The sequence below is a fragment of the Rhopalosiphum maidis genome, chromosome 4 (assembly GCF_003676215.2).
Source record: "Rhopalosiphum maidis isolate BTI-1 chromosome 4, ASM367621v3, whole genome shotgun sequence".
NCBI classification, from domain to species: Eukaryota; Metazoa; Arthropoda; class Insecta; order Hemiptera; family Aphididae; genus Rhopalosiphum; species Rhopalosiphum maidis.
Window position 1 is genome coordinate 30,906,090 of NC_040880.1, and position 13,511 is coordinate 30,919,600.

Below are 13,511 nucleotides of genomic sequence, written 5' to 3' on the forward strand. Positions count from 1 at the left end.
GACCCAATTTACCTAGTTCCGATGTTACAACACATTAACACCTAAAACATCCTGGCTACGCACCTGATTTTACGTATACATTATAATATACTTTCTGATTTTCATTTATATTAAATACGTGCAATATGCTATTCATACGACCATATTATAGAGTGTGACGTGTAGTTATTAGTTAATACATATTTTATAATATGGATAGTATTTTTTTTTTATTAATCATATACTCAAATGAAATACAAATTAACAATGTCTACTTTTTCAGAAATTGGAAGCATATTCTTTGAATAACACGGGTCATGCAAAAAAAGAGTTGATATTTTTCAATCGAGTGCCTAAAGTGGGCAGTCAGACATTCATGGAAATATTGAGGTTGCTGTCTCTGAGGAATCAGTTTGTATTTTACCAAGATCATGTACAAAGGGTCGAAACCATCCGTTTGGCTGAAACCGAACAGGTGAATATAGTTCTCATGTATCCCACATTCATATAGCATATTATTCACAATAATATAATAAACGTTTGTGTTTATAAAAATGACATGAAAATTATGAAATTCCCTTTTGTAATATTATGCTTTAACTGGGGCACAACGTTGACTACGAAAAATCGTGACTAATTTTGTTTTAATTACTGCATCCTCTAAAAAAAAAAAAATGATATATACACGATACTTTTGTATTCATATAAAGGAATTCTATTTACTATTTGCATTATTCATTGTTTCATTTACAACATGTAAATACTACTATTATATATCATACAATTACATTTATTTCGATACGTGTAATAAAAATGATAAATGGAGCAGATATACCTTTATTATATTAGTATTATAAAATCACTGTACGCCTATGTACATATGTGTAAACAAATTAATGTTATTAGTTATAAGTTATAAAGTTATATTTATTATTAATAAAAAAAAAAAACATTTATATTCATATTTTTTATTTTGTAATTACAAATTACGTACATCGTACACGATCACGTCAACGGAAATAAAAACAAAAATAATTATTAAATAGATTGATAAAAATCACAAATATAGTTTAAAAGCATTTTTACTTTAATAATGAATAATTATTAGAGGTTTTCATTCGTCTGTGAATAATTTAAAATGAAAATTATCGTAAAATTAATATAAACCATTAAAATATTTTTCTGAATGCTGGCCTACGTCCAAAAGTGATAAAGGGTTATATAATTTTTTCAAATTAATATTTATAGCAAAAAACTAACATCTTCTAAATATAATACGAGTTTAATACATTAATACCGTATTTGATAGCTAATACATCTTTATACTTTTATAAAAAAATGTAAAAAGTAAGAAAACAAATTATTATATTATCATGATTGGTATAATCAAATTAAATGACAATAATTTAAACTTAATTTTTCTTGATATTTGTTTGCAAAAGTTAAAAATATTAAGTGCTATTTAAGTCAAAAGTTTTAGGCCTTTAAATTATTGCACACTTCATGTTTCAGCATGTACCATTGCAAAGTTGTTCAAACTTAAATTTACAGATATAATTAATAAAATTATAGTTACTGTAGGTATTTTAACTTGTAACCAACAATTTTAACGTCATTCACTATATTATAATTAATAAGTAATAACGTGGTTAAATATAAATTTGAATATTTAATCTGGAAATATATGCATCCTCTTGTATATGCCAATTTTAATTAATAATTAAAATATGCATTAAAGAATTGATATTTAGAATACCTACACTGTAAAATTATAAAAAACACATATACTATTTCAAACAATTGTGTTTTAAACCCATATAAGAATTAAAAACTGAGAAGTAACCATATATAATTTCCCAACATAAAATACAAGATTCTCATTAAATAAACTTTAATTATATATTATCTACTAGGTACCTACACTGCTGTAGAAAATATAAATGAGTATTTTAGAAATTAGATTTAATTAAAGTGTATGATCTCTACACGTGTAAAGTATTTCATTTGATTTGGTAAATGTACCTACTTACTAGTTTACTACAGTCCACATTGGACATTGGTTACACACGCATAATATCTACTTAAAAAAATAAAATTTCAAATATTTAGAAACTAGAGAGGACAATTCTAATTTTGGTATTTAATTGTACAATAGGTTGGTAAAATTAAACTGAGCATGTAATTCAATTAAGTAGGTGTATGTACCTACACTGTTTAATATATATGTATAAATGTTATGGGATCAAGATTTGAATTTTTAGAGTGGTATATTGAACATGTATATAAGTATCTAAGATTTTAGATACTTGCCATTTTAGTTAACGGTTCTATTTTTTATTAAAATAATAGAAAGATCTTACAATTTTAGAACTTATAAATTGTTATTGTAGTAAAATAAAAAATATTTTATTGTACAATTGAACAACAACTGTACACATCAAAGAAATATTATTACGAAAATTACATTGAATTGCGTTTTAAATAATTTTATAAAAAAATAATTGATTTCAATGTTAAAAAATGTTAGTTGGTTATTATTTAAAGGATGTGGTACACTGGAGATTTGTCATTTTTACATTCTGCCTATCATAGTCGTGACACAACTAATTCACGTTCCGCGTAATCAAAATTGTTGATTCTAGGTTAATAGCAAGGTAAATTGACCCTTCTATACAATTTAAAGATGATGACTGAAAACATGGTCTGTGATATACTGTTGGCTCATACAATACCCCAAATTTGATGAAAAATATTTAAGTATTTATTGTAAAATTTGTAATATTTTTAATTCTGTAGAAAATAAAGGATCATTTTAAAATAGGTTATTAAACATAATATATGTATTTTTCTTATTTTTAAATTCTTTTATTGGAATGTTAATCTAGAAGCTAGAAGTGCTGGAACCCAACTAACTGACCAGGAACCATCCGTTATTATTGTTTTAGTTGCGCAGAATGTGAATGTATGTCTCGTATATAAATATATAATATTATGATGTATAAAATAAAAAATTAGTGCTGTGTATGCGTCTTGTTTATATAACACATCTCTAATCATAATATATTATAAGCAGCATATATATTTATAATATATTATACGACCTTTATACATTATGCTGACTATGCAGTATAGCCACTTATTTTAGTAACTACTACCTATTAACTACAGTTTTAGGACAAAATTTGATTATTTTTATGTAATTTCGCTTCGAGTACTTAACAATAATATAGTATACCCGTGATATTATCAATATGATATTTAATTATATGTGTAAAAAAATGGTGGCGTTCGTGTAATGATTTCTTACTAATCCCTAGTATTTTTGTTACATAATTGTTTGTACTCGTATTATCCAAAACTAGTGTTTTATTAAATTTAATTATTAATGCTAAGCAATAGTATACTACAGCTAGCATATATATCTAACTACGTACTTATAGGTTATTATTCTAATTTCTAAAGATCTAAATCGTGTTCTGTTGACTGGTAGCCAGCTTAATTTACATAACCAAATATTCTTATATAATTTAGTTGTATCTAAATTATAAATAATTAATAATTATATCTTAAAGTAATCGAGAAATTTATAACTACTAAGTAATATTATTATATTAAATGAAATAATTTTAAACTATATTGCCAACTGATTGATATCGTATTTGTTTTAACTTAAATTGTAGTTTGGATTTTGTAGCCATTTTATTTTGTTTTATAAAAGTCTAATATCACGAGGCTTGCCTGTATAACAAGCTTTTTTTAAATAATATGTTTAAAATCTATGCGTATAATTAATATTTAAAAGGTCAACATTTAGTTTTGTACCATAAAATTAAAAAAATGTTCTTGTTTTTTCATATAATATAATATATAAATTTTGTAATTCGTCATTTTTAACTAACTAACCTAACTCTATATATAAGTATATATATTAAATGTGGCTTAAATTTGTTTTTAGGTTTTTAAAAATAATGTTTAATGCTTTTATTAAAAAAATTAGTTATACAAAATGCTAACTGCTTATAAATAATAATTATAAAAGTTACAAGTGTTGTATAAGATTATATATTTTTAGAGAAATATTAAATTTATGTTTCAAATTATTTAATTATTACTTTGAACCTAATAAGTTTGATTTATTTTTCGAATTTGAGTCAATTAAAGATAATGCATGTTTGATTTAAAGTTTTTATAATTGGTCAAATAAGCGTGTAGAAAAAATCCCAGTGTACGTTAAATATGTCGAAACATGTCTTTAATAAGTGAATTTAAATAATTTATTTTTAATTTATAGGTACATTCAGTAAATAATAATAAGTAATTATTAAATTCATTATTTGTATAATAGCCTCCAGCGCAATCAGATAATTAATCAATTATAAATTATACTAATATTACAATTACCTATACAGCGTAGTTAATGTTTTTAACTTCTTGCATGCACCTGCAGATATATATAATTATTATCGATATATCGTGGTACTACTCTATACAATCGCGAATAAACGAGAGTCATCCACTTAATACATAACTAAGAATAGTCTACTTTGTTTTATTTTTTTTAAAGTACCTGTAATATAATTGCTATAAAATAGGTCCATTGTCCATTGTTTTTGTCATTTATCTCCGATTCAGTATATGACAACCCTCAAAGTGAAACGCATCATCGAATAATTTGTGCAGGTTTTTAATTAATTTATTGTTTTCACGGATTTATAATGTTGCATTCCAATCGTACTTCAACCATTTGATTGTTATTTTATGCATAAACGATCAAATTCATTTTGGCGCTCGACAATCATTAAGATTTTTAAAAAAAATAGTGGTCTAAAAACTACATTTTTTCAAAATAATACCTATACTTTTCGGACTACTGTTTTTTCATTATAACGGTTGTCAAGTGCCAATATGAACTGGATGGGTTATACGTTTAACTTTATTGTACGTTTACATTAACTAAAAATACAGATATGTACTTTAAAATTTATTATTTTTCAATACTGATCGGTAATTAATTATTTTACTTAAATCTTTTAAAATTCAATAAAAGTTATAGTTTTGAATGATCACAAGTATACCTACAATAATCTGTATAGATACAATATACAAATTATATTTAATATTTTAGGAATATTATAATGTTTTTGTACACTAATAATTCCCTAAAATAAAACAGATGTACCTACACATCGAGAAACACTATAAAGTTTATTTAGAGAAGAAAGTTGAAAACGTTAAGTATAATGATTGCCAATAATAAAAATTACCTGCTATTATTAAATTTTAAACGAATAATTACAAAACCGTTTACTTTTCTTTGGTGAATATATTACAGTAATGTATAGTATGTTTTTACTCGAATCTATGTACCTATCTAACTTAGTAGTTAGTTTAGTTATACTTGTACATATCATATACAACATTATACACACATAATACAATTATTGTTTTCAAAATTATTATTTCTTATATATTATAACGTACAACAATATGTATTGTTTCAATAATTTATTGCTAGTACACCGCTTTAAAAATATTTTCGATTACTTTTAAAGATAATATTTCATATTATATGTAATATACTAATATATATCATATATGATACATATTTATATCGATTTACATAAAACATTTGTATATAATTCCGACGATTACTTCTCGATCGGCTATGTGACTAATTATTATGACTATATAGTTTATAATAACTGTGTATAACTTTTTTTTATTTTATTTCAGCTTCGTGTGGCGTCTATGGTGTCGAAGTACGACACGCCTTCAGTTTTCATAAAACACATATCTTTCGTCAACTTTACCAAGTAATAATACTATTGATATAAATATATATTATGTGTGTATATATATATATAAATGTTTGTATCAAAATTATGGTTCGTGCGGAGAGCAACGGAGAAAGGGTGAGAGAGAGAGAGAGAGAGAGAGAGAGAGAGAGTGAAAGAGAAGCGAGAAAGGAATATAGAGAGGGAGTGATAGGGAGTTTAACACGTTTTCTTGTACTGTATTATAATTAGTATATTTTTTATGTTTGTGTCGTGGTATGAATACATTTAGATTTTACTTGCCCGAACCTATTTACATTAACCTGGTGAGGGACCCTGTGGAACGAGTAATCTCATGGTACTACTACATTAGAGCGCCGTGGTACTATGTGGAGAGGAAGCACGCGTTTCCCGACACGCCGTTGCCAGATCCGAATTGGTTAAAAAAAGTAAAAAAAAAAATACCGTTATTTTACGGCACATGCATATTAAATTTCTAACCGATTGCCGATTGGATGCGTGAATGCGTGTTTGTCAAACGATGATGAGTTGATTTATTTATTTTTTTATTTACACCTATAGGATTTCGAGACTTGTGTTCTTCGTGGCGACAGAGAGTGTAGGTATACGCAAGGTGAAAAACGCGAAGGGATCAGTGACCACAGGCGACAGACGATGTTTTTTTGCGGACATGACGAGGAATGCACGTGAGTTTAAATGCTGCATTATATATTTATATTTTAGCTGTATACTCATATATTATAAAATTAATATAAATATATATTACGGAAGACGGGACTTTGTATATCGGTTAAACATAATAATTACTAAGTATTTAACTAGGTATCTACTTGACTTACTATTATGGGCATTTTTTTCAAACTTAAATAAAATAACATTTATATACATTTCGTCGTGATGTCGTGTTATAGTAGTTATACATTTAACATAAGTTACGATTCTAACTAAGAATTTAGATGCAATAATTATATATACAATATATATTAAAATTCATGTTTGTATTGTATATATCTAATAAGATATTTTTGGTTTATATTATTATACCTATTATAGGTCCCAAAAATGTATACAATTAAAATTATCGGAACGCACTTATATGCTTGAAAAAATTAATACATGCGCCGAATATTATTTTATAAATAAAAAATAAAAAAATAATATAAATTATTAAATGAAAATGTTTTTTTAAACTTTGTTACAACTTACAACTCACAATCAAAGAGTTTGGTACCGTGCCGTGTTTTTTTACATTGTTTTTTTAAACATTTTACAGATTAAATCGGGTCGTGCTTACTATTCGTAAATAATTTATTTTAATAATACACTTATTTATCACCTAGAACTGTAGATACTCAATTCTTACAAAATGTTTTAATCATAAAAAAAATATCAAAATAAATAAATTGGTTTTGAACCGCATACCTACTCAACTCTCGTGTATTAATAACTTGTGTTAAATATACATATTTATTATTTATACATAAGTCGATCAAACAGAACCTATTAATTAGCCTAATACTACATGGACCACTTGATATCCCACACCCATTACTCTTATCCGATGTATAAAAATGTACCTTAAGCTGTAATATATTCTGCTGATACGATTTTTCCATGTATACGTATTATGTGAACCGGTTAAAATAAAACCTGTCACATGTTGGATGTTCAACATAGCAATCGTCAAACGTTTAAAATACAATATTATACGAGGTACTTCATATACGTGTACGCAGTGACGCAGTGTATACGTGTGCAGATTTATATAGACGGGACATCCTGCCCACCCTGAACCGTTCAGGGATGGAGGTGATTTAAAAAACATAAATTATAGCTGTTACATACATAACATAGCAGAAATAAATACAGTAGACGCCCCTTATAAGACTCACTTTTGGACCAGCACAAAGTGAGTTTTATAACCGAATGAATCTTATAGGCGAAGTGGAAAATAAATTAATTACGTATTTATAAATTTTATTTTACTACATATTTTGTTTTAATTTTAATACTTTAACACATATTACATATTACATACTTATAATTGAATAAATTTAATAATCATGATAAAAAAAAATAAAATTATAATAGGTAAATATTACATATAAAAATATTATAAAAATTATACATTAATAAAAAATTATAAAGGATGTATGTATAATGTATTTATTATTTATTTTGAAAAAAATTTGTAATTTTAGTTTGTTTTTTATTGTATTTTAATAGTCCGATAATATAATAACGATAATCGTTGCGATAAATGTGAACTTTTATCTGCGATAAAAATTATTATACGTTATAAGGTACCAACAGAAACTAGAAATAATCAATACGAATATTATTTAATTTTTCAATACCAATTTATTTATAAATTATAATCAAAAAAGTTTATTTTCGACTATTTATTTTAAGAAATTTGAGTCTTGTAACCGATTTTTTTTTCAATTTATTTTGATACGTCCGGTCCGGACGATTTTGAGTCTAATAAGCGCTGAACTTTATAACCGTGAGTCTTATAAACGGGGTCTACTATATATAGGAAAATTAATTTTTAAGATTTTATTTAAAAAATAATAAGTAAGTAGGTAATAGATAGAAGTAATATAAGGTAACAGCCTTATACAATAACAATGTTGCAAATATTATAAAACCAAAAGTTATACATAAGGTTTCAGGAGAAATAAAGAAAAAAATAATATAAACGTTAACATAAATTTAATTGATTTTGAGATTTTTAAGCTCGTTCAAAATTTGAAAAAAAACATAATACCTATGTAATAGGTATATTTTTCGTCGGTATTTTATTAATTGTGATACGGCGATAGGCTATAATACACTAATAGCTAATGAATTTTAAATAGTAACAAAAATAAAATTTACTATTTAGGTGTCGGAGTAATCATTCCATCAACTAGTCTAATACACATAGGAGTAATAAAACATTTTTATGAGTTGTGTAAGCACGGAATTTTTGGTCTATCCTCTCAAAATAAAAATACTTATTAGCATATAACCAACTTAAATAATAATAATAATAATAAAAAAACAATTAATTATCACTTATTTTAAGACTTATAATAATGATAATAGGTACATTACATAGGTGGTATATATTTATATCAATAAAGTACTTATAAAAAATTACAATTCTATAAGCATAATTTTATGTTGGAATGTATAAATTTGAATTTCTCGATAATAATGTAATCTATTCTATAAAAATCATCAATATTAAATCAAGTTTTGATTAAGAGGACGTTATACCCGCATGTGTTGTCTCTGTCTCACTAATGTAGATCATAACAAATTTTTGTTCAGCAGAACACGTTTTGTGATGTTAGCTTTAATATTAGAGTAAATTTACCTATTATCAAAGTTAAAGGTAAAAATATTATCTAGAAAATGTCATATGCTTTTATTGATATTATCATTTTAAAGTGAGTTATAGCTATGTAAAATATTACAACTTTAAAATATTCATAACTCACTTTAAAATGAGAATACCAATAAAATCATATGACATTTTCTAGATAATATTCTTACCTTTAAATTTGATAATAGGTAAATTTACTCTAATATTAAAGCTAACATCACAAAACGTGTTCTGCTGAACGAAAATTTGCTATGATCTACATTAGTGAGACAGAAACAACACATGCGGGTATAACGTCCTCTTAAGTATTTGAATCATATGTCACTTACTTACTTCTAAGTTAAGATTAATTTTTTATATATTGTACATGAATTGGTATACATCATGTGTAATAGGTCAATAGGAGTCGTTTGGCTATCAGTTTGATATATTATCGTAGGTACCTAATAATGAGAATTCTCAAATTTCGTGCAACACGGACCAAATCGTTCGTGATTATAATAAAATAATTCTTTGTAGGTGAGATTATTATTACAACTGCATTATTATCATTTATTGTACGCCGACGCGACGTCCGATAAACCGCGACAGGGTGTTTGATATTTTTGCGGCAACGTACTATACGTAGGTAATGATGAATAACTTTAATTTCGGTTCACGTTTACTGCACGATCCCGCAGCATTCACATATAATATTATATTATACATACAAGAAACTACAACTCCAATAACTACTAATACTGTAGCTGGTAATGCACTATTATGGACTAATATAATATAATCAAGTATATGACATACCACAAAATATAATATATTATTATAATACATAGCTAGAGGTAGTTACCTAGGATATACTCTCTCCGACAAAACTTTCTAGTGTTTTTTATTTTCACACACGATTTCTGATAAATGTCCCTCGATACAAAATGATTGTGATGGATAATGTAGTGTACGAGATAGATATGTAACTGCCTACATAAAGGTAATCATAATTCGTACATCGTCTATATAGTATATACTTACGTATCTTACCTCTGTAGCGACTGTAGCTACTGTGTATAATAGTAATATATATATATATAAAATATAATACAACTATAAGGAGATAATTTTAAAAGATAACTCGTATTTTATCGAAATGAATTAACGAGTGGAAACATTTATTTTAGATAATTTTAATTTCAAAATTATTACAAATCAACATTTTTATACTATTTTTTAAATATTTAGTTATTTGACTGACATTGTCAATCTGACTTTTGACAATATGCATTTTTAACTTTAAATATATTGAAGCAAAATTTTTTTTTAACTGATTTCAATATAAAAAATTAATTTTTCATTATATAGTAAGAAATTAATCAAAGTTATTATCTGAAGTGCTAGAATTTTAATGCATTTTTTTTTAACTATTATCTATAACACAGTATTCAAAGTATAATATAATATCCAATTTAGACATCAAGGAGTTTAAAATTATAAATTGTATTTTTCTGTCTAGTCTTAAGATTATTTTCATAGTTTTATTAAAGTTCAGTAATTCTTAAGTTTTATTTTATATTTACATAAATATATAAAATGTTTTTTAAACAATTTTCTCCCGTGGATTTCAAGCTGGATCAATTTTTGAAATTCGCCTCTTAATTAAAATGTGTTACGGCGTGTGATGGAATTGGCTCTTGAGCGTTGAATAATTTTATTTTAATACTACACCTTCTAATTTCAATATTTATACTTTAAAGTTGACATTTTTAATTTTTAGGTACAAATTTTTGTATGTTATGAAAAACTACTCTACCTATATAGGTAATTTGTTCAATATTGTAATTTGTAGGTTATTAAAATCCTATAGCCATTGCCCATTGTTATAAGAACTTAAAAGTTAGGTACATATATTAAATATCTCGTTTGAAATTTCACTTTTATGTATTGAAATACGCAGACAAATATTGTTTTGAAATAAATGAAATAAAAAATTTGTTATTCAAAACAGTAAAAACTTAAAATTTATATAAACGAAAAATAAAATGTATTATACATTTTATAACGAGTGCCTAATTAGGTACTTCAAATCGTGTAAAAAAATATTTCCAAAACTGTTAATATTTTTCGAGAAAACGAGTATATTTAATAAGCTTTAACAAAATTACCTTGTATATGCATAATAATAGTATAATGGTGTCTATATTATAATTTATAACCTGTTTATAGGCGCTACCTTTTTACAATATAGTGTATTAGTGTTCGAGTGTCGAGTCTCGATGGATTATTTACCAATTTGAACTGTAGCGTATCTAATAACTAATAATTAATAACTATATAATAATTTAACGATTAGGAATAATAAATAATAATAATATTATGACGTCCAGACGGTTAGTGTTCAGACATCAGACATCGACGAACTTGGTTTAGGCCGTCTCTAGTTGAACTATTATAATGTTATTATGCTATGCACATAATTATTAAATTATTTTTAGTATTTTTATTATACTCTATATATTACAGCTAATAATGTAAGATTATAAAATTATATAAACAAAAGAAAATAATTAGGTCTTCTGGCCTTCTGCGGTGAAACCGCTAACAATCAGTTGGGCAAACGACACCTGATTACCCAAAGAGCTATTTTCCCTCGTTTTAAAACGACTTCGATTAGGTATTTATTTTTATACTTGTCGTACACTCGTTCGATTAGGTACATACGCTACGTACGGTATTTATAGAAATATTCACATTTATACGTAATCAAAATATATTTCCGAGTACAGTTTTGGCCTTTTGGATAATCTTAATCTATCCTGAACAAAAACATTTTATCGATTCGATACCTATAGAATTGCACATACATAGGTCATATTATATATATATATGTCGTATATATCTTTGCGTGATCTTAATTGTGGAGTCAACTACATAATTGTATACTGCTCGGGCTCGTCGCTATACACGTATTATAGTCTATTGGTAGTAATAAGACATGTTTCTGATTCACTATATTGACGTTTTAAATTTCAATCATCTCGTCTAGCACAGTTGTGGCCTCATTGTTCATGATTTTAAAAACACAACGATTTAATATTTGAAAAGTGGGTTTAGCTTATCGATACAACACTATGCGATATGTACGTATTCTGAATTACAACAATATTGTATTCTGACGTGCATTCGGAATACGAAAAATGAATAGGTAGCTTAAGTAGTAGCGCAGTACCCACCCACAGTTCTTTACAAATCCGGCCTTACACGTTACTAAACGGGTTCGTTATGGGTATATATAATGGACAGTACCGTAAACGCGTCTTATTTACTGCTAAGATATTCACCATCGATGTAGATAGGAACTTATAGATGATGTATTGTCAATATTACGTGCATTCAACACGACAATAGTTTACGCATAATATTTTATTATATTAAATTTATGTATTATTATTATTACAGTTTCAACAAATCTACGTCGTTACATCTAAGATCTAGCGTACGTCGTACAATAATAATAATAGCTTAAATATGCTTATAGCTGTACATTAAGTATACATTCGTTCTTCGCAGAACATTATTCACCTTTAGTGTTTACTATATACGTATATATTAAAATTTAGTGTCACATACATGTACGTTATGGATACAGCTGGGAAAGTAATTTAAAAAAAATTAAAAATGTCATACTCGGTGATATTAAAATTAATTAAATCGTAGGTATACGCAGATTATATTATATTATTGTAACCTAATATAGTACAACCGCAGTAGGTCGATCAAACAAAATTGAGACTAACACTAACTAAAAAGTTCAAAAAGATTAAGGTCATTACGGATCCACAATACATTTATAAATCATAATTTAAAAATCTTTAAGTAATCAAATTCTTATTTGTGATTATTTGCGAGGAATTAACAAAATATTTAAATAATTATAATATGTATAAATTAATTATAAATGATATAATATTCTTTTATTTAATGTGTTGTTGCGATAAGTATAAATAAAAATAAGTCAGAGTACAACAGAGTATTAGTGTACGATTAAAACGTATAAAACAATATAATCCAGATTATAATATATGTCAAACGGGTATTATTCGGTTATCGTTCAACTGAATAGTTTGTTTTAGTGTTTTCTTAAAAAATAATGTGTTAAATAAAAATTTGAAAATTGGTTTTTATTGTATTTTTTTTTTATCCATAGTCCGTTCAATTCCGAAGGAGCTTTGGAAAGGGCAAAACGTTCTGTGGAACAACAGTACGCGGTTGTCGGCGTATTAGAAGACTTCAACGTCACTCTAACAGTGTTCGAACATTACATACCGAGATTCTTCAGAGGAGCGTCCCAAGTATATTACGGTAAATTTAAATTCAAT

At 25.9% G+C, this 13,511-nt stretch overlaps 1 protein-coding gene across 1 annotated transcript in view; it reads left to right on the plus strand.

The window, feature by feature from the left end:
- The window catches only part of LOC113554092 (heparan sulfate 2-O-sulfotransferase pipe), a 29,121-nt gene that overhangs the window by 15,053 nt on the left and 557 nt on the right, over nucleotides 1-13,511 (plus strand). The window contains exons 4-8 of the mRNA XM_026957786.1: nucleotides 263-454; nucleotides 5,713-5,792; nucleotides 6,046-6,202; nucleotides 6,336-6,460; nucleotides 13,340-13,494. Coding sequence (XP_026813587.1) covers nucleotides 263-454; nucleotides 5,713-5,792; nucleotides 6,046-6,202; nucleotides 6,336-6,460; nucleotides 13,340-13,494 — 709 coding nt within the window. The remainder of the gene's footprint in view (nucleotides 1-262; nucleotides 455-5,712; nucleotides 5,793-6,045; nucleotides 6,203-6,335; nucleotides 6,461-13,339; nucleotides 13,495-13,511) is intronic.